Raw genomic sequence first — 22,287 nt, forward strand, 5'->3', positions numbered from 1 at the left:
ATGGTCTTTGGAAGTGAAGTGGGCTAGACTGCTTTCCCACCTTAATTTCCAACAAAGCTTACATCTTAAAATATGATCAAAATAAGCATTTTGGAACACTGGCTGTTTACTAAATAAGCACCTCTTGAAAGGCTAGTGGGCTGTACTAAAAACCTGTGTCTTGCACATGAAGACTGTAATTTGCACTTGCTATTACTGGCAGTGTAGCTGGGCTAATGTTCGTTTTCATCACACTGTAAATGCATGGAGATAATTTGTATATCTCCAGGAATCTTTCTTCATCATTGTTTACTAAACTACACACTCATCTAGAATAGGTGGAAGATGCAGCCACAGTCCCATGCCTTTGGACCCCATACCTTCCGCTTAAAGGACTCACCAGGCCCCTGGATATCATCACTACTCGGTTATGATAATAGCATGTCCCTTGCCACAAAAGGCCAGAGCCTTGGTTTTAATTATTCCCAGCATAATTCAGATGTATAAAGCTGATGAGTACGTAAGAGGATTTGGCTTGAAGGATGATTCGAGGACTGAGAGCTCAATGGCTTTGCCCACAAGTAATTTCCTTTTGAGTCCCTTTGAGACACCAGTGTGTAGTTCATAAATGGGTCAGGCTCACAGCCCTGTGCGCCAAGGGCGAACCTCCCTTTGATGCCTATGAAGTTTTGATTCTTCAGTCACCATGCTGTGGAGATCCTCACAGCAGTGACGCAGAGCACTTCAGAGCGCTCACTGGGCAGGGGAAGCTGACCCTTGGCTAACAGAGGGAGAGGAGTTCGTCATCACATGTGATCAAACAGATGTCTTTTCACCGATGTACAACTATCACTGCCAGAGAATGGCTGCTAGATATACACTGTGGAATTCAATAGTGACAAGCCATGTTGAGTGCTTCAAAAGTGGTTGTGACAAACTGAGTGTTTAATTTTTTTGTGTGTGTGTGTGTGTGTGTGTGTGTGTGTGTGTGTGTATTCAGCTTTTTTACATAGGATATGGGGCTCAAACTCATGTCCTTGTGCTTGTAAGGCAAAAGCACTTTACAAGTTGAGCTGTCTTCCCAGCCTCTGAATAGTTAACTGAAAACACACACACTTACTCAACATAATTGTATTTAGCGTAAAGTATATTCACACAAGCATATTGCGGAATGCAGTCTCTGGGATATTTTAAATCCTGAAACACTATGCACTTCAAGCAGCTCCCCCACATTCTGCTGACTTACCCTCAGCCCTTTGGGACCACCATTCCACTTCCTGTTGTTATGAATTTCACTTTGTTAGATACCTTGTAAGGAGAATCCTGAAATTTTTGAATTGTTGCAGTTGACATACTTTACTTACTATGATGTCCTCAAGGTTCATCCTTGCGACGTGTCAGAATTTTCTTCTTTTTTACAACTCTTTAAGAGACTGCTTTGAATTATTCTTGATGTACACCAGAAGCAAGCTTGCAGGATCATGCCAATTCTGTGTTAGTGTTCTGAAGAAGCACTGTACTGTTTTTCATACCTGCTGCATCATTTACACTCCTGCCAGTCACACACCAGAGTCCCGGCTTCTCCAGATCCTTACCAACACTTCTTGTCAGATTTTCTTTATTTTTAAGATTGTTAAATTTGTTCTCATTTATTTATCTGAGTGGGGGTCAGATAAGGGGAATGGGCATACCAGGGCCTCCAGTTGCTCAAATGAACTCCAGGTACATGTACCACTTGTGCACTTGGCCTACATAGGTCCTGGGGAATCAAACCTGTGTCCTTAGGTAAGCACCTTAACCACTAATCCATCTCTCCAGCCCTAAAACTATTTTTTTGTTTATTTATTTGCAAGAGAAGTGTGAGAGAGAAAGAAAGAATGGGAGAAAATGGCTGCTGCAGACAAACTCCAGATGCATGCACCACTTCGTGCATCTGGTTTTACATGGGTACTGGGGAATTGAACCCAGGCCACTTTGCAAGCAAGTGCCTTTAGCCACTAAGCCATCCTTCCAGAAGTCTATCTTATTTATTTATTTATTTATTTGTTTTGGGGGGTTTTTTTTTTAATATTTTTTGTTCATTTTTTATTTATTTATTTGAGAGTGACAGAGAGAAAGACAGATAGAGGGAGAGAGAGAGAATGGGCGAGCCAGGGCTTCCAGCCACTGCAAACGAACTCCAGATGCGTGCGCCCCCTTGTGCATCTGGCTAACGTGGGACCTGGGGAACCGAGCCTTAAACCGGGGTCCTTAAGCTTCACAGGCAAGCGCTTAACTGCTAAGCCATCTCTCCAGCCCTGGTTTTTGTTTTTTGAGGTAAGGTCTCACTCTAGCCTAGGCTGACCTGGAATTCACTATGCAGTCTCAGGGTGGCCTCAAATTCATGGCAATCCTCCTACATCTGCCTCCCAAGTGCTGGGATTAAAGGTGTGTGCCACCATGCCTGGCTTTCTATTATTATTTTTATACTAACCATCCTAATAGAAGTGAGGTAATATCTCTTTGTGGTTTTGATTTGTATCTCTAGTGATTGATAATATTCTACATCTTTTTAAAATTAATTTATTTATTTGAGAATGACAGAGAGAAAAAGAGACAGATATATATAGAGAGAGAATGGGTACACCAGGGCCTCCAGCCACAGCAAATGAACTCCAGATGCATGTGCCACCTTGTGCATCTGGCTAACATGGGTCCTGGGAAATCGAGCCTTGAACTAGGGTCCTTAGGCTTCGCAGGCAAGCGCTTAACTGCTAAGCCATCTCTTGAGCCCATGTTCTACGTCTTTTCATAGACATTTTGGCAGTTGATATATTAGGAGAGATGTTTACTAGAGTCGTGTGTGTGTTTACATGCAAGCACACATGTGTGATTCAACCCAGGGCCTTGCACATGCTAAGGAAGTGCTTTGTCACTGAGCTACATCAACAACTCCTGCTCATTATTTAGTCAGTTACTAGTTGTTAAGTTGTGGGAGTTATTTACTTACTTACTTGAGAAAGAGAGAGACAGAGGAAGAATGAACATGGACACACTAGGGCCTACAGCCACTACACACGATCTCCAGACACATGTGCCACTTTGTGCATCTGGCTTTGTGTGGGTGCTGGGAAATCAAACCCAGACCATCAGGTTTTGCAAGTAATCGCTTTTAACCAGAGACATCTCTCCAGTCCCAAGTTGAAGGAGTTTCTTATCACTTTTTATCCATATATGATTTACAAATACTTTCTTTCATAGGTTGCCTTTTCACTCTGTTGTATTTTTTATTTATAGAAGTTTTACACTTGATGTTCCAGTTGTCTACATTTTGGTTTTTCAAGGTAGGGTCTCACTCTAGCCCAGGTTGACCTGGAATTCACCATGTAGTCTCATGCTGGCCTCGAATTCACAGCAATCCTCCCACCTCAGCCTCACGAGTCCTGGGATTAAAGGCGTACACCACTATGCCCAGCCCATTTGTCTACTTTGGCATTGCTCCCTATTATTTTGACACAGTTAATTAGTACCACATCCCGTGATATAAAACTTTCCACCTATGTTATCTCACAGAAATTATACATTTATATATGTATATGCATACATATGTATATATGTCCCAGATTTTAATACCTTTAATAGTTATAAGATTCACATTCAGGTATTTAATCCATTTCAAGTTCATGCTTGTACACTGTATAAGGGAAGTGATGATTATCATTTTTCATGTGGATATATATAGTTCCATATACCATTTGTTGGAAAGTATTCTTTTCTCCTTGAGTGGTCTTAGGATTTTACCACATATACAGGATTTATTTCTGGGCTCTGCTCTGTTCCATCTATCTATATACCTATATTCATACCACTACCATACTGTTTTGACTAATGTAGCTTTGTATTGTATTTTGTAAATCAGGACATGTGAGACCTCCAGCTCTGTTCTTTTTAAGATTGAAAAGTCCCTATCCTGCATGTAGGTTGTCCTGCCAGTTGACATGAGAATCTTATGTGTGCTCCCTCAGCAGTGAGGAAAGGGTTCAAAGGAAAGATGATTGAACAGACAGACTGCTAGTCCTTAGCACATATCAGGACCAGAATCAGGAGTGCCTTAACCTGTGTGCTGGATATCAGAGCAATGGAAGAACTGAGAGAGGAATGACCAATCTACCAAGTTGGGCGAGTGCTGCCTCCAGTCCGCACCACCGCTCTCCTGCTCTCCCAGCCCCTGGGTGATTTAGGGAGATCACTTTCTTCTGGCTCAGTGGCTATTAGAGCTGGTCACATGTGGAGGCTCATTCCCTGGCCCTGCTCATGAAAGGCCAGAAGAGGAAAGTCATCCTCCAGTTGTACTTGGAACAAACAACTCCTACTCTGCTCTCCTTGACTTGATTTTAGCCAAATCAAGTTAAGATGATATGAAAAAAAAAAAAAAAAAACAATCTTCCAGAGACATCAGGGCTACTCTGTACACTAACCAAGAGGGCCTCCTGCCTTCTGAACAGGGGCAGAGGTGGCCCTGGCACTGGAAGTGGTATGGAACTGGCTCATGCCTTCTGAAGCTCCCTCCTGCCCTCTTTCTTCTATGGTGGAGACACGAAGACATGTAAATGTTTCCTCCAGCTGCCTCCAGCCAGCTAACGAGAGTGCTGCTAAGGAAGATGGAGCAGTGAGAAGGGGCACTGGGAAATAGAGGGAAGGGAGGAGCCATGGATGCCCAAGGCTGCAGTCAAGGGTAAAGGTACACTGCTACAAAAGGTACATTTTGCCCTGAGGTTAGATGACGCTGCCTGCCCCTTCCTTCTACCCTTGCAGTCTGATAAAATTGAGGAGTTTTTTTGGTTTTGGTTTTTCGAGGTAGGGTCTTGCTGTAGCCCAGGCTGATCTAGATGTCACTATGTAGTCTCAGAGTGGCCTCGAACTCATGGTGACCCTCCTACTTCTGCCTCCCCAGTGCTGGGATTAAAGTCGGGCGCCACCACACCGGGCTTCCTTTTTACCCCTACAGTCTGCTTTCCCGACGTTTCCCCTAGTAACCCACCAGCCAACCTCAGTGCCTGTATGTCACAAACCTCAGATGTTTGAAATGCTCACCATTTTCTTTCTTGCTTTCTTCTCTTCCTTTTCTTCTCTCATCTGTTTCTTTCCCTCTTTCTTCTTTCTTAGCTTCTCTTCCTCTCTCTCTCTCCCTCTTGCTGCTGACTTCCATCTTTGACTTCAGAATCTCCAAATACTTCTCTAGGTTTCTCTTGACCTATTTTAAGCAAATCTCTGGCTGAATTCTAAGCTGGCCATCATGGAGGGACTGATACCCATGCATTTCACTTTCACACTTATTGGAAGAGTAGAGAGTCTCACTATCCCTCACCCTGAATCTCACTTTCCTTGATGAAAAAGAGAACATTATGAAGGGAATGCTGTAGACATACATATAGGGGGAAATATACTAATGTCTGAAATAGAAGGCATGTAAACTTTTATATTGACTACTAAACAGTGGTATATTCCAAGAGGAAAAAATTAAAATGGTGGATCATGCCTTTAATCCCAACACTCAGGAGGCTGAGGTAGGAGGATTGCTGTGAGTTCAAGGCCAGCCTGAAACTACATACTGAATTCCAGGTCAGAATGAACCAGAGGAAGACCCTACCTTGAAAAATCAAAAGAAAATAAAAAAGTTAAAGAATTTAAAAAGAAAAAATATATGCTTTGCTGAATTAAACTTTTTGTTTTGTTTTGTTTTGTTTTTGAGATAGGGTCTTCCTCTAGCCCAGGCTGACCTGGAATTCACTGTGTAGTCTCAGACTGGCCTTGAACTCACAGCGATCCTCCTACTTCGGCCTCTCACCTTCTGGAATTAAAGGTGTGCCCCACCATGCCTGGCTAATGAAACCTTTTTTAAAAATGGGACTGATGATGTGGCTCACTAGTAGACCACTTGCATGTATGAGGCCTAAGGTTTAATCTTCAGCATTACAAAAAGGAAAAAAAAATGGAAGTGACTTTCATTTTAACATGTGAAAGAGAAGCCACACTGAGAGAGATTTTGTTTCAGATAATTTTAGAAAGTATAAGTGCTTTATAAAGTCTGTCTTTTTTTTTTTTACAAATATAGTCTAAATTACCTATCTAGATCCATTTTCTTCATGTCATCTGAGTTAATTCAGTTATACTATTCAGTTATAGGCTAACAAGGCCTTTTGTTCAGGTGGAATGAATATACATGGCTTAGTTCCGAAGTTTTGTAGAAAGCTATTAGACAATCTGTAGCTCGTTGGCTATTATGAATGTGACTATGTCAAGCACAGAAAAATCTAATTGAGTTTCTCTGAACTCAGGGCCATAAAAGAGAGAGAGACAGAGAAAATGTGCCCTTCCACCTTACATCTGGCATCCGGAGGGCTCTGTCTCCATCCAATCCCAAAGCAAGATCACCAGCTTCGGCCCGGCTGTGGTAAGTGGACTACGGGAGGCTGGTTAAGCTCTTCCGCCTTAGAGAGTTAGCTTCTCTTGTCGCGTGAGCTATTCCCACACAGTTTGGCTTTGACCTAAGGAATCACAGGCTTCCTTAGAGCAGAGCAAAAGGAACATTTCAGAGGGTCTCTTTTCTCCATTGGCCATACCAAAAAAATCCACATAGCTAAAGGTCCGCTTGGTTCTCCATAGACTGGTACTCCGGGTTGCTGACAGCCCCATGTTGATGTGCCCTCCTCCATGTCGTTTGCTACACAGGCTCCCATCCAAGTCCTTGCCTCACTTGCCTGGCACTCCCCGACCAGTGTCTTCCTTGCCTCCTGGCTCAGGCAAAGCTGCTTCCGTTCAGGCCCGTCCCCCGTCCCCTGGCAACATCCGCCCTGTCAAGAGAGAAGTCAGGGTGGAAGCAGAGAAGAAGGACCTGGAGAAGGAACCAGCGAGCGTTGCCAGTGAGCCCTCGCTCAAGGGCGGAACTCCGCTAGTGAAGATAGAAGAAGCCTCGGGTGGAGAGGGGACTCCTTTGGAACCTGCTGACCCCGGTGAGAATGGGCTGAGTGGAGCTGGGATGTGGGCCAGCTGCTCTCTTAGTGTGTCGTTTTCTTCATGCACTGTTTTATTTAGTTTTTACGACTGGAGACTTGAAAGGTTTTCTCGCACTCTTTAGATCCTTTCTTTTCTTTTTAATATTGTTATTTATTTATTTACTTACTTGACACACACACACATAGAGAATGGGTGCTCCAGGGCCTCCAGCCACTGCAAGTGAACTCCAGAAGCATGCACCCCGTTGTGCATCTGGCTAACATGGGTCCTGGGGAATCGAACCTGGGTCCTTTGGCTTTATAGGCAAATACCTCAACCCCTAAGCCATCCCTCCAGCCCCCCTTTCTTTTCTTTAAGTGTCATTTTCTCTCGTAGTAACAAGAGGACCATGCATTCAAGGGCCTGCTGGAATCCTGGCACGTTAGTTTAGACGTTGGTGTGGAGTCCTTCCGTTGACTGAGTACAGGACTTCACAAAACATGGCGCTCACAGTGCTTGCGTCAGAATCTTATTCCATATTCTCTGTTGCTATGCAATAAACTGCCTCAAAACTTTGCAGTATTTATTATGTCACATGGATTCTTGGGTCAGGAATTTGGGGGCAGCTCGGCTGGATGCTGGTACCTCAGGGTCTCTTTTGAGACTGCAGACAAGATGTTGGACAGAACTCCAGTCATCTCAGATGGAACTCCGTGGAAGTTTTGCACTTGTCTCTTTTCCGGCAGCCTCAGCTGCATGGCCTCACTTTCCGCAGAGTGGTTGCACAGCCTCATAATCCACATTCTCTGTGACCTCCTCAAAGTGAGTGATCTGGGAGAGAACAAGGACACTACGGTTTCTTTTCTCACCTAGTGTCAACAGTCTCACGACTATTTTTGTCATACTAATTCATTAGAAGTAAGTCACTAGGCCAGATTTAGTGATTCACTCCTGTAATCCCAGCACTTAGGAGGCAGAGACAGGAGGATTCGTGATTGCCAGTTTGAGGCCAGCCTGGATTACAGAGTGAAACCCTGCTTCGAATTAAAGAAAAAGAAAAAGCCAGGCATGTTGGCACACACCTTTAATCCCAGCACTTGGGAGGCAGGCGTAGGAGGATCACTGTGAGTTGGAGGCCAGCCTGACACCCCATTATGAATTACAAGTCAGCCTGGGCTAGAGAGCAAGACACTACCTCAAAAACCAAAAACTAAAAGTAAAACCAAAAAAGATGAAGTTATTGTCATCACTAGGTTGAACTCACAAGGAAAGGCAACTAATCACTACTTTAAAAAAAAAAAAAATTTGAGATCTACAGACAGAGGAAAAGGCAGAGAGAGAGATGAATGGGTGCATCAGGGCCTCCAGCCACTGCAAATGAACTCCAGATGCATGCACCACCTTGTGCATCTGGCTTACATAAGTACTGGGGAATCGAGCCTCAAACCAGGGTCCTTAGGCTTCACAGGCAAGTGCTTAACCGCTAAGCCATCTCTCTAGCCCCCTAATCTGTACTTTTTGAATGAAAGTTTTTTCAAGAGAACTTCTGGAAATATTTTTTTAAGTTATTTTTTTGTTGTTTATTTTTATTTATTTATTTGACAGCGACAGACAAAGAGAGGAAGAGACAGAGAGAGAGAGAGAGAGAGAGAATGGGCGCGCCAGGGCTTCCAGCCTCTGTAAACGAACTCCAGACACATGCGCCCCCTTGTGCATCTGGCTAATAATGGGTCCTGGGGAATCGAGCCTCGAACCAGGGTCCTTAGGCTTCACAGGCAAGCGCTTAGCCGCTAGGCCATCTCTCCAGCCCTGGAAATATTTTTTAACTGCCACCAAAGCCCAAGCCTTATCTCAGTCCTGCTAGATCAGAATGTGAGAAGTTGGATCCAGTGGCAGACACAGCGCATAAAAGAAAAATAGGGCTGAAGGGCTAGATAAATGGCTTACAGGTTAAGGCACTTGCCTGTGATGCCTAAGGATCCATGTTCAACTCCCTAGGTCCCACGTAAGCCAGACGCACAAGATGACACAAGTGCACTAGGTCACACATTACACAGGGTGGCACGCGGAGTTCAGTTGCAGTGGCTGGAAGCCCTGATGTGCCAATTTTCTCTCGGTGTGTATCACTCACTCATGCTCTCAAAAAAAAAATAAAAATAAAAATAGAGCTAGAGAGGTGGCTTAGCGGTTAAGCGCTTGCCTGTGAAGCCTAAGGACCCTGGTTCGAGGCTCGATTCCCAGGACCCACGTTAGCCAGATGCACAAGGAGTTCGTTTGCAGTGGCTGGAGGCCCTTGCGTTCCCCATCCTCTCTCTCTCTCTCTGCCTCTTTCTCTCTGTCTGTCGCTCTCAAATAAATAAAATAAAAAATTTTAAAAAATAGTGGCTGGAGAGATGACTCAGCAGTTAAGGTGCTTGCCTGCAAAGCCTACGACCCAGGACAATTCTCTAGTGCCCATGTAAGCCATATGCACAGGTGGTGTATTCATCTGGAGTTTATTTGCATTTGCTTGATGCCCTAGTGTGTCCATTCTCTCTTTCTCTCCCCCCCCCTTCTCACACACACACACACACACACACACACACACACACACACATAAATAAATAAAATAATAGAAAAAAAGATTAAAAATAAATAAAAAGAGTCCTCTTCCTTGGGTATTATCTGCCCAGCTTCAAGCTAAACATGTGGCAGGTGTGCTGAGGATGGTCATAGAAATGGTTTCATGCTTTAGTAACAAATAGTCACCAAAGGATAGGAATTGTTCAAATGTAATTTTTAAAATGGAGTCTCTCCTTTTCACTTTGCTCTGAGTTTTACTACCCACAGAATCTAATATGTAGCCCTCTCAATACATATTTGGCAGATGTTGTTAACTGATTTAGCACTTTAAAAATAAGACGTGGTAGCAAAGTGAGATTTTTTTTGGATGTCTCACACATGCAGTTTTTTGCTATCTGTTGCTTGGTTACAGAGAGATGGGATACAGTGAACCCGTGAGAACACACAGTAATACATGTTCCCTTTTCTTTGAGAATAATGAATTCCAGGCCGGGGGTAAGGGGAATGCTAGTTTTTGTTTTATTCTTCTAGTTTTGTTTCCACTTGGTTTTCTCCCTGTCCCTATTTGTACAGCTGTTCCAGCCACAACCCCCGTTCCAACCACGGTCCCCACTCCAGCCGTGGTCCCAGTCTCCATTCCAGCTCCATCACCCCCTGTGAATGTCGCTGTTGCTCCTAAGACCTCCGCAGGCACCACTGACCCAGAAGAGGCCACAAGACTGCTGGCTGAGAAGAGGCGGCTGGCCCGAGAACAGAGGGAGAAGGAGGAACGGGAGAGAAGGGAGCAGGAAGAGCTGGAAAGGTAGAGCGGGGATACCTTGGGTTAAGCCTTACATTTTAGGGGAGCACACGGTGGCAGAAGCGAATGTTTCAGAATCACACTCACCTGGTGTGCTGTGACTGTGAAGCTTTGTTACTCTTACGAATTTTGGTTTTCTTTGTTTTGTTTGGAAGTTTGTTTGTTTTCTTTTCTTTTGAGACAGGGTCTAACATATGATCGCAGGCATGCACCACCACACTGGGTCTATGCAGTGCTGGGGGTCCAACCCAGAGTGCCATGCGTGCTAGACAAGCTCTCTACCAACTGAGCTGCCCCCTAGCACTTTGTTTTTAACCATGTTCTCTTATTAATAGCAGCACAGCAGCAGTGACAGAGAAGAGGGTTTAAAGGGGGAAAGTGTCTTCATAATCTGACCAGTTTTCAGTAATTGGTACATTCGGGGAGGTCCTTTCCAGTCTCTGAACAGGCAGGAGATGTGCACGTATCTCATACAAACAGGTACGCATTCACGTAGTAACAGAACAGTAACCACGACAGGTACCACTGTCCAGTCTGCTTTTAACACGACTCCAGTCTCCAGGCTTCCTCATCAACTTTGTCATTATCACTCTAGAGCTGTGTAATCGACCTTCATTTTCTTCTTTCAGACAAAACTCTCAGAGGATAGCTGGGCGAGATAATTAAGTGCTACAACATTGCCTGCCAGACAGTGAGTGTGCCAGGGGCAGGCACTTTAAATAATGCTAATGTCAACTTAGTTCTTCAAACAGAGCTGGGAAAGGACCTCACACCTAGGGCTGGGCCACCATCTTCCATGGCCCAGCCTTCTCATGACCTAACCCAGATCATCATAACTTTTTTCTTTTATTATTTAAAAAGATTTCCTTGGACTTTAGAGTTGGCTTGGCATTAAGGCACTTGCCTACAAAACCAAAGGACCCAGGTTCAATTCCGCAGGACCCACATAAGCCAAATGCATAAGGTGGCACATGTGTCTGGAGTTTGTCTGCAGCAACTGAAGGCCCTGGCATGCCCACTCTCTCCTACCCCCTCTCTACCCCTCTCTCTCAAATAAATAAAATAAGGTTTTTTTTTTAAAAAAAAAAAAAAAAACCTCGCATGGTGGTGCATGCCTTTAATCAATTTTTTTCAGCTGGGCATGGTAGAACACACCTTTAATCCCAGCACTCTCGGGATGCAGAGGTAGGAGGATTGCCATGAGTTCAAAATCACCCTGAGAATTCGTAGTGAATTGCAGGTCAGCCTGGGCTACAGCGAGACCCTACCTGGAAAAAAACCACATACACACAAGATTTCCTTCTGGCATGTAGGATCTTCAAATGATTGTTACTAATTATACAAGTCTCAGCCTTTAAAGAGAAATAAAAAGTTTTCTTTTTTAATTTATTTATTTGAGAGAGTCAGAGACAGAGAGAGAATGGGCATGCCAGGGCCACCAGCCACTCCAAAGAACTCCAGATGCAAGCGCCCCCTTGTACATCTGGCTAACATGGGGGAAACGAGCCTCAAAATGTTTGTTTTTTTTTTTTGTTTTGTTGTGTTTTGTTTTTTTTGAGGTAGGGTCTCACTGTAACTCAAGCTGACCTGGAATTCACTATGTAGTCTCAGGGTGGCCTCGAACTCACAGTGATCCTCCTACCTCTGCCTCCCAAGTGCTGCAATTAAAGGCATGCGCCACCACAGCCAGCTTGAACCAGGGCCTTTAGGCTTCACAGGCAAGTGCTTAACCACTAAGCCACCTCTCCAGCCCAGGTTTTCTTTTTAAGAAAAAAGAAGAAGAAGAAGTCAGTCCCCAAAATCATGGCAGTTGTGTTGACCACAGACATGTGTGAAGCTGCAGAGGACAGAGGAGGAATGAAGGGCCACTCCACATTCTGTCCCCTAGCCAGCGGGCTGCTGCTAGTGGCCCCCCGCAGGCTCGGGCCTCCCCTGGGCGAATCGCCCGCTGAGCCCGGGTTCTGTCTTCCCCCAGACAGGAGAGAGAGGAAGGGGCCCGGAGGGCGGCCGAGGAGCGCGAGGCCCAGCAGGCCCGGGCCCAGGAGGAGCAGGCCCGGCGGCGGGCCGAGGAGGAGGAGGCCGAGCGCGCCCAGAAGCAGGTGGGTGCCCGGGGAAGGGCCCCTGGGCCTGGGCCTGTGCCGCCGGGGCTAAGAAGCCATGTCATTGCAGAAGGAAGAAGAAGCCCGCGCCCGCGACGAGGAGGCCGAGAGGGCGCGGCAGGAGCGCGAGAGGCACTTCCAGAGGGAGGAGCAGGAGCGCCTGGAGCGGAGGAAGGTAGGCCCCCCGGAACCATCCTTTGGGGGAGATTCTTACCCGTGCCGCCGGTGGCCTTATCTCACCCTTTCTTGCAGCGACTCGAGGAGATCATGAAAAGAACCAGGAGGACAGAAGCAGCAGCTAAGGTATGGCGTGGCCACTCTCCCTTCTTAGTTTGGTTTTCCTGTTTGGTTGGCTTTTGGAGGCAGGGTCTCACTGTCGCTCAGGCTGAGCTGGAATTTCACCATGTAGTCTCAGGGTGGCCTCGAACTCACGGCCATCCTCTGTCTCTGGACTGCTGGGATTAAAGGTGCATGACACCTCGCCTGGCTGCCGTTTGGTTTTTTGAAATCTAGGCTCGTGTGGCCCAGGTTGACCTCAGACTCACAGTGTAGCTCAGGATGGCCTTGAACTCCCAATCTTCCTGCCTCCCACCATACCCACCAATGCCTGAATTACAAGTGCATGCCACCAAGAACCTAGGGCCTCATGCGTGACTCTGTTGATTTTTGTTTTGTTTTGTTTTTTAAGATTTGTTTTTTTATTTATATATATTTACTTACTTATTTGAGAGAGAGAGAATATACTTGCCGGGGGCTGCAGCCACTGCAACAAACTCCAGATGCATGCGTCCCCTTGTGCATCTGGCTTACATGGGTCCGGCAGAGTCTAACCACAATCCTGTGGCTTTGCAGACAAACGCCTTAACCACTAAGCAATCTTTCCAGCCCTTAAATTTTTTTATTTTATTTATTTATTAGAGATAGGGAGAGAGGACAGAGAAAGTAAGAATGGATGTACCAGGGCCTCTGGCCACTGCAAATGAACTCTAGACGCATGTGCCACCATGTGCATCTGGCTTACATTGGACCTGGAGAATCGAATCTGGGTCCTTAAGCTTTGCAAGCATGAGCCTTAACTGCTAAGCCATCTCTCCAGCCCTTTCTTTTGTAGGGATGAGACCTAGTTCTTTACCTATATAAAGTAAGCGCTGTATACTATAAGTTGAATTTTTTAAGTCATTTTCTTCTTCTCTCTGGTAGAAAACCGTTGATCAAAGGAATGGTGACATCGCCAAGGGAGTTCTCACTGGAGAAACAGGTATTTCTATAAATGAATTCACTCAATTGGAATGTAACTAGGAATCAGAATATTTTTGAGTCAGTGGGAAAGGGGGTAGATTTCCTTTTTAAGGGCTTTAAGTCTGCATATTTTAGATGAGTTTTTGTTGTTGCTATTGTTCTTTTGTTTCCAGGTGTTTGTTTTTTTTGTTTTTTTTTTTTTGTATTGTTTTGTTCAAGACCAGGTTCCGCTCTGTCCTCAAACACGCTGTCCTCAAACTCACTTTGTAGGCAGGAATAACCTTGATCTCCTGATCCTTCTGCCTCAGCCTCACAAGTGCTAGGATTATAAGTGTGCATTACCACACCCAACTTAAATTTACCCATTTTTACAACTTGCATTTTTAAAAATATTTTTATGTACTTATTTGCCAGTGTAGAGAGAGAGAATGGGAACTCCAGGGCCTCTTGCCCCTGTAAACAAACTCCAGATGCATGTGCCACTTTATGCATCTGGCTTTCTGTGGGTACTGGGGAATTTGTTTTGTTTTGTTTTGTTTTGTTTTTTGATGTAGGGTCTCACTCTAGCCCAGGCTGACCTGGAATTCACTATGTAGTCTCAGGGTGGCCTCGAACTCACGGTGATCCTCCTACCTCTGCCACCCAAGTGCTGGAATTAAAGGCATGCGCCACCACGCCCAGCTCAGTACTGGGGGCCTGTAAGCGTCTTTCATCTCTGAACCATCTCTCTAGCCTACAACTTGCATTCATGATAGTTCTCGAAAGGAAAAGATGTAAACGCTTCCTTTGATTCTAACCTCAGCATAGAAGTGAAATTTAAAATCCGTGATGTTTTGCTGGAAATTGCTCATATGGTATAATCTTTGGATTGAGACTGTTGTTTCTTAAACAGTTTAAACCACATGGGGTTTAAGTAAAAATTCACCTGAGTTTAGTACTCCAGGCCAGTTCATACTGGTGTCATTTCAGTCGGAGCTGTTCTGGTTTCTGCATTCCTTTATAGTGCAGCATTCATGCTCTTTTGTAAACTGCTTATTGACAACCTCCTTACCTTACTCTTCGGTACTTATGTCTGTCTGAATTTGTAGTGATTACATATTAAGTCCATCATTGTTTGTGGTGCTCAGAATCAAACTCAGGGCTTCATACATGCCTGGGAAGTGCTATTACTGAGCTATATCCCCAGCCTCCCCACTTCCCACTAATGCTTAACATTCTGTGTCCAAGAATGTGAGTGATACAGTCTATCAAGTTTCATAAGACTTTAACTTTGACCTAGATGTTAATCAAGTATCTCTAATTACTGCCTTTAGCTGAACTCTGACATTGAGCAGTTAAAGAGGTAACAGAGTTAGGTAGTGGGCATCCATTTATGAAATCCCTCTTTCTTAGTATGACTAAAACGCAACTGAGTTGACAAAATACAGTTCATTGTTTATGGTACTCCAGGGTGGCTTGCTGTAAGTCCCTCGTTCAGGGTGTTCCCTGTCAGCCCATTCAGTCAGCTTACTACCTTCAGCGGTTGTTTGATTCCAATATATACTTTTTGTCCAGAGATAATATAGTGCAAGTAAGAGTGATAGTAGCATTTCTTTCAGGCTTACAGTGTGGTGAGCACTAAGTACTTTGCACATATTAATGCATTTCACTCTCACAGTAGCCTGTCAGGTAGATACCATTATCCACAGAGAAACTGAGGCATAGAGTTAGATTTGCCCCAAATCCTACAACTGGTAAGTCAGAGAGTCAACATAAATCCAAGTGTTATGGTCCCTACTCGTTTAGACTGATGATAGAGTCTTAGTAATTTTGCTCCTACCTTGCTGTGTACAGAGATATCTGCACTCCCCTGCTCAACAAATGCTCCAGGAAATGGAGAATCAGCAGCCAGCCCACACGTGATCACTTTACAGCAATCAAAAGTGACCACCGAGAGGTGAGTTAAATAATTGGGGCCTTTTCCATTGCTATGCATTAGAGCAAAACACTACTGGTTTTGTTGTTGTTGTTTTGTTTTGTTTTTCTTTGGTTTTACGAGGTAGGGTCTCACTCTAGTGTAGGCTGACCTGGAATTAACTATGTAGTCTCAGGGTGGCCTTAAAATCATAGCGATCCTCCTACCTCTGCCTCCCGAGTGTTGGAATTAAAGGCATGTGCCACCACGCCTGGCTAAAAACACTACTGTTTTTTGAGGCAGGGTCTCGCTCTCTAGCCCAGGCTGGCCTGGAATTCACTGTATAGTCTCAGGTGGCCTTGAACTCACAGCGATGATCCACCTCCCTCTGCCTCCATGTGCCGAGATTAATGGCATGGGCCACCACACTCTGCTAAAACACTGCTATTTTTAATCCCAATGAAATTTCCTGGGTGTCATACAATTTCAAAGTTTTAACAAGAAGATTTTATTTATTTTAATTTTGTGCTACTTTATTTTATTTTTTTTGTACAGCCTGTAACTCTATACTCTTAAGAAAGGGAAAATGTTAGGCTGGAGAGATGGCTTAGCAGTTAAGGTGCTTGCCTGTGAAGCCTAAGGACCCAGGTTTGATTCTCCAGGTCCCACGTAAGCCACATGCACAAGGTTGCACTTGTATCTGGAGTTTCTTTGCAGTGGCTAGAGGCCCTGGTATGCCCATTCTTACTCTCTTTCTCTCTCTCTCTCTCTCTCTCTCTCTCTCTCTCTCAAAAAAAATGATTTTTTTGCTGGGTGTGGTGGTGTACACCTTTAGTCCCAGCATTCGAGAGGCAGTGGTAGGAGGATCACTGTGAGTTCAAGGTCACTCTGAGACGACATAGTGAATTCTAGGTCAGCCTGGACTACTGTGTGAGACCCCACCTTGAAAACCAAAACAAAACACACACACACACACACGCGCGCGCGCGCACACACACACACACACACACACACACACACAAAAGCAGCTAAGAAAAAAGATATCCCCCCCTTTTTCTTAAATTAATTTTTGTTTTGTTTTGTTTTGTTTTTTGAGGTAGGGTCTCAACGCTAGTCCAGACTGACCTGGAATTCACTATGTAGTCTCAGGATGACCTCAAACTCACAGCAATCCTCCTACCTTTGCCTCCCAAATGCTGGGATTAAAGGTGTGTGCCACCACGCCTGACTTGTTTATTGGTATTTGTTTGGGGATTTTTTTTTTTTTTTTTTTTTTTGAGAATGAGGTCTCACGTAGCCCAGGCTGGAGTGCTAGGGATCAAACGCAACACCTAGTGTGTGCTAGGTAGTCATTCTGTCAACTGGGACCCCACCTTTTCTTGACTTTTTTTTTTCTATTTCTGATTTTTTTTATTATTATTGTTGTTGACAACACCCATACACATACACAGTACACCCTGATCATAACCCCTCTCACCATACTTTTTTGCTTTTCTTGGTGGTGGTTTGAGTAGTTATTAAGTAACACTACAGAGTTATAGAGATGTCTCAGGAGATAAGGTGCTTACCTGCAAAGCCTAATAAACTGGATCCAATTCCCCAGTACCCACATAAAGCCAGATACACAGAGACGCATACATCTGGAGTTCATTTGCAGTGGTTAGAGGCCTGTCATGCCCATTATCTCCCCACCACCACCGTCCCTCTCTCTGCGTGCAAATAAATAAATAAATTAAATATTAAAAAAATAACATTGCAGCCAGACCTTGGCGGTACAGGCCTGTAATCCCAGCTAAGCACGTTTTAATCACTAAGGGTCAAGATACGGTCACAGGCAGATTTAACAAGTAAAGATAGTAAATCGGGACTTAATTTATATATAGAATTTTGGAAGTATTTTAGAAGGCTGGGAGTATTTAGAGGTGGCTAGAATTTGAAAAGCTAGGAAGTACACAGAATGGCTAGATGAGAACAACACAGGACCAGATAGCAAGATGATGGGTTTAATATTTTTATTTATTTGAGAGGGAGAGTTTAGATGTGCAAGTGCCTCTTGCCACTAACACCAAACTACAGATACATGTGCCACTTTATGTGTCTGGCCAGATGTGGGTACCGGAGAATCCAGCCAGCAGGCTCTGTAAGCAAGCACCTTTGACCACTGAGCCATCTCCCTAGCCCAATGGCAGGTGTAGACAGGGCACAGCGGCAAGAGCCGATAGTCCTCGCTACTCAGAAGGCAGAGGAGAAGACTGCTTGAGCCCCTGGAGTTCAGAGCCAGCCAGGGCAACATGGTGAGACCCCACCTGAACAGCCACAGAACAGAAAGTAAAATTAAAAAGTTAAGAGACATTTAGTCCCAATCACTGCCCAGCAGTTGTTGTGTGACTCGGTGCAAACTGTTCCCTCCCTCCCTCCCTCTAAACTAGGTCCCTGTTCTGTTTGACTTAACAACGGTTGTTGTAAGTGCTGCTTTTCAAACAACTGAGTGAGACACAGCTTCCCTCAGAAGTGGCTGGATGTGCAGTGGTGGTGACCGTTTCGTGTTGATATCTGTTCTAGCTGACTGTTGGTCCTATTTGATACCTTTTATAACTAAATAGACACATTTTATTTTATTTATTTGAGTGCGAGAGAATAAGCACACCAGGGCCTTCATCCACCGCAAACGAACTCCAGACACATGTGCCCCCTTGTGCATCTGGCCATATGTGGGTCCTGAGGAATTGAACCTGGGTCCTTGGGCTTCGCAGGCTCTCCAGCCCTGAAACAGATAAATTTTTTAAAATTATCTAAAAATACGCATATCATGACTCTCATTTTTGTTAGTGGTGGCATGGTTAATCACTCTGACTGTTCATATTATAATGTTGTCAAACTGTTGTAGAAGAATTCATAGTTGTCCTAACGACTATTTTCCTCTTTTAATGATAACTCATTTTAATTTTGACTTTTCACATCCCCCAGTTCTACCAACTTGGAAAAACAGCCAAATGAAAATGGAGTAGCTATTCAGAATGAAAATTTTGAAGAAATTATAAACTTACCCATTGGATCCAAAGCATCCAGATTAGATCTTACCAATGAAAACCCAGAAATTCCTTTGAATCCCATTTTGGCCTTTGATGATAACGGGACCCTCGGGCCCCTACCTCAGGTAGATGGAGTGCAAAGCCAGCAGACTGCAGGTAAGCTTGCTTCACTCCTCTGGAATCGTCAGAAGTAGGTGGCCATGAGGGGGTGAATGACCACTGTGTCCTTTGAAGCAACAAGTAAGCCACTGTGCTGGGTCGTGGAATTTGAATTTTAAGTTGGATTGGGCAGCTTCTAGGCCCCTTTGCCCCTTCTGCTTAGTCTGCAGCACCTCACAGGTGCCCGTCACCCTTGCCACACATGCAGCACTGGGTGCTGAGCATCCCACACTGTAGATGGGCTTCCTATTGACAAGGGTTCCTCCCATAGCCAGTGGCCAATGGGCCTGCTTCTGCCCAGTTTTGCCTGGGGCTTTGTCCATCTTCCTTGTGTCTTCAATACTTTATTTATTTATTTAAGAGAGGAAGGGGAGAAAGATTGGGTGCGCCAGGACCTCTAGCCACTGCAGTAAAACTCCAGACACGTGTGCTACCATGTGCATCTGGCTTTTTGTGGGTACTGGGAAATCGAACACAGGTCTTTAGGCTTTGCAAGCAAGTACCTTAACTGCTGAGCTATCTCTCTAGCCCCTTGCTAGTCTTTTCAGTATGGAATGGATAGTTAGGATTTAGGTAGTAAAAGAACAGCACTCCATGTTCATCACTGTCACATCTCTTATCACACCTTCCAAGGCCCAGGGTCCATTGCAGAAGAGGTGGCAGGAAGAATAAGGCACACTTCCAGACACAAAAATGACCTGTTATATCCATGACCTCACAATGCCTGGTACTACCTACACAAGACCCTCAAGATGGGAGGAAAAGATGATGACATCAAAATAAAAGAGAGACCGAGAGGGGGAGGGGATATGATGGAGAGTAGATTTGTGAAGGGGAAAGTGGGGGTGAGGAGGGAATTATCATGGCTTATCTATAATTATGGGAGTTGTCAATTAAGTAAAAGACCTTAAACTGAACATTGTGGCGCACACCTTTAATCTCAGCAATGGGAGGCAGAAGTAGGAAGATCGCTGTGAGTTCAAGGCTACCCTGAGATGACATAGTGAATTCCAGGTCAGCCTGAACTACAGTGAGATCCTACCTTGAAAAACCAAAAAAAAGACATTAAAAGATCAGTATTCTCAACTAGGATCTCACTGAGGCCCTGCATCTTCCATTCCCTGCTGACTGACTATGGTAGCTGTCTAGGAGCTCTTACAGGGTCCCCAAGACTCACACTTAAAGTGAAGTCTTCATGCAGATTTACATCCATCCTCCCCCCCCCCCCAAATAAAAAGCACTGTCAGATGTTACTCATTCAGGGGTCATTGAAGCTCAGCAGCACATGCTCGGCAGTGTCAGGAATAAACAGGATAACCCCAGCTCCCTATCTTGGTTTGAGTTTTGTTTCCCTGTGTACCCTGCACACCCCATTCATATCAACCAAGCATCTCTCTATACAGATATAAAGAAGACTGGCAAAATGCCAAATATTGAAGTAGACTCAGTAAGAAATTATTTGTGACAAAACTGCTTTGCCTTTTAAATATTATTTATTTATTTATTTGAGAGTGACAGAGAGAGAAAGAGGCAGATAGATAATGGGCACACCAGGTCGTCCAGCCACTGCAAACAAACGCCAGATGCGTGCACTCCTTGTGCATCTGTGCTTTGCCTTTTATTCTTTACTTTTTTTTATGAAGTAGGGTCTCACTGTAGCCCAGGCTGAGCTGGAATTCACTATGTAGTCTCAGGGTGGCCTTGAACGCATGGCACTCCTACCTCTGCCTCTCAAGTGCTGGGATTAAAGGCGTCCACCACCATGTCATCCAGCTAGCTTTGCCTTTTAAATTGTATCTGTGGACCTTTAGCGACATGAAAGGGTTTCTGTTGAGCCCCACCCCAAATGAAGCCTGTCTTTTTCTCCTCCTCTAGGAAACTGATTTGAGTGAACTCCACTAAGCCATCTCTCCAGCCCCATAGCATAATAAATTTTTAGAAATGTAAGATATTGCTGTAGTATTCTCTTAAGTAGTATTTTAAATTCATATTGATCTGTTCTTGTTTTCTTTTTCTTCATACAGAAGTTATATGAACATTTCTTCTGAAGAACCAAAGCAAAAAATTAATAAGAGTTTCTACACTTAGTGGAATTCTCATGCTACAAAGGAGCACCATCCCCCTCCAATTTTCTAGAGAGTGCTTGACCATCGTTTTGAAAACTTACTAAAACCAGCTAAGGACAAGAGACTGGATAGCTCCTCTAATAATTTTCACCAATAGAAAGAAATAATCCGTAATCTTCAGTACCTTAAAGTGACTTTTTCCAGTGTGCTCCTTCTTAGCAAATCACTATTTTTCTGTATTCTTTAAGAGACAAGAGATTTTGACTCAAAAAGAAATGGTCTGACTAGGCATGATTTTTCACAGATGTTTTGGTCTTTAAACCTTGACATATAAAATTAGCAAAATTAAATTACCTTTTACAACATAATACTTGAAACATAAGTACCTCTTTGCTCTACGAGGAGAGTGACTGGGGAGGTGTTTAAATCAAGCCAGTTTGTTTCAGTGTTGTTGTAGAGCGCTCTGTTTGTGGAGGCAGATGACCAGGTTCTTGTCACTGCAGCGTGTGCATGGACATCCTGCAAACCCAGCTGTCACCTTCTTCTTGCGACTCCTTTTACCGAAGTCCTGACAAGTTTTAAGATGTGAAGAAAAAAGCACACATTTTGTTCAGAGCAAGAAAATGTCTTATTGTCCTCTGGAGTAATGTATTTATGCAGGTTTTTTTTCAGACAAGTAAATTAGAAGATCGTGACACGTGGCAGACGTGCTCTGCTAGATGCACTCCTCTCCTCCCAATGCTACCGTGAGAGAACGTTGCTGATGAGTCAGGGCCGCTTCTGAAGTTTGCGTGTTGCTGCTGTCCCCTGTGATACTGGGACTTACCTTTGCCTTACCTGATCCCAAATTATGTTGGGGGGGGGATAAAGATTTAATATTTCTTTAAATAAATTTTAAAAAAAGAATTCGGTTTTGCTCGTTTCAGAGCAATGAAAACATGATGGATTGCTGACCAGGTATGGCGCCAGGACAAGGACCTTCCTGGATGTCCTTGTTCTGAGCGGCATCTGTCCGTCAGCTTCTCATCTTCCTTGTTGCTCTTCTCTTTTGCTGCTGAGCCTAGCTGTACAGACTTGCACTTTCATTTGCTAATGTAAATCCAGTTTTATTTTCCCACTTAAGAGACAACTAATGACTAAATGTAGAAGGAGAAGGGAATACAGAGGACAGGTGTTTATGTGGAGTATTTAAAAAAAAAAAAGATAACTTTATACCACTATAATGTGTTGGTTTTCTATAAAGAATGATTGATTAATCTGCCAGACTGAATGAGAGACTATTTGTCTATTGGATTATTTCTTTTTAAATCCAAGCATATGATCTTTAGCAACAATTTGTAATGTGTTTAAAATATTAATTTGTGGGTTTTTCCTCTTCTCAGTTGTCCATGTACACAGACCTTGTGTTAAAAAAAATTTCTGTTCAACAAAGTTGTTGCATTTTGTTTAAATCTACCTAACAAAATACCAATAAAATGTTTGA

At 44.1% G+C, this 22,287-nt stretch overlaps 1 protein-coding gene across 1 annotated transcript in view; it reads left to right on the forward strand.

The window, feature by feature from the left end:
* Map7 (microtubule associated protein 7) overlaps positions 1 to 22,061 on the forward strand; it is a 156,250-nt gene extending 134,189 nt beyond the window's left edge. The window contains exons 10-19 of the mRNA XM_045159255.1: positions 6,297 to 6,412; positions 6,691 to 6,971; positions 10,090 to 10,318; positions 12,291 to 12,414; positions 12,485 to 12,589; positions 12,667 to 12,717; positions 13,615 to 13,672; positions 15,487 to 15,589; positions 18,515 to 18,735; positions 20,763 to 22,061. Of these exons, the coding sequence (XP_045015190.1) occupies positions 6,297 to 6,412; positions 6,691 to 6,971; positions 10,090 to 10,318; positions 12,291 to 12,414; positions 12,485 to 12,589; positions 12,667 to 12,717; positions 13,615 to 13,672; positions 15,487 to 15,589; positions 18,515 to 18,735; positions 20,763 to 20,773 (1,299 nt within the window). The 3' untranslated portion in view covers positions 20,774 to 22,061. The remainder of the gene's footprint in view (positions 1 to 6,296; positions 6,413 to 6,690; positions 6,972 to 10,089; positions 10,319 to 12,290; positions 12,415 to 12,484; positions 12,590 to 12,666; positions 12,718 to 13,614; positions 13,673 to 15,486; positions 15,590 to 18,514; positions 18,736 to 20,762) is intronic.
* The last annotated feature ends 226 nt before the right edge of the window (positions 22,062 to 22,287 follow it).

Source organism: Jaculus jaculus, chromosome 9 (assembly GCF_020740685.1).
Source record: "Jaculus jaculus isolate mJacJac1 chromosome 9, mJacJac1.mat.Y.cur, whole genome shotgun sequence".
Taxonomy (NCBI): Eukaryota; Metazoa; Chordata; class Mammalia; order Rodentia; family Dipodidae; genus Jaculus; species Jaculus jaculus.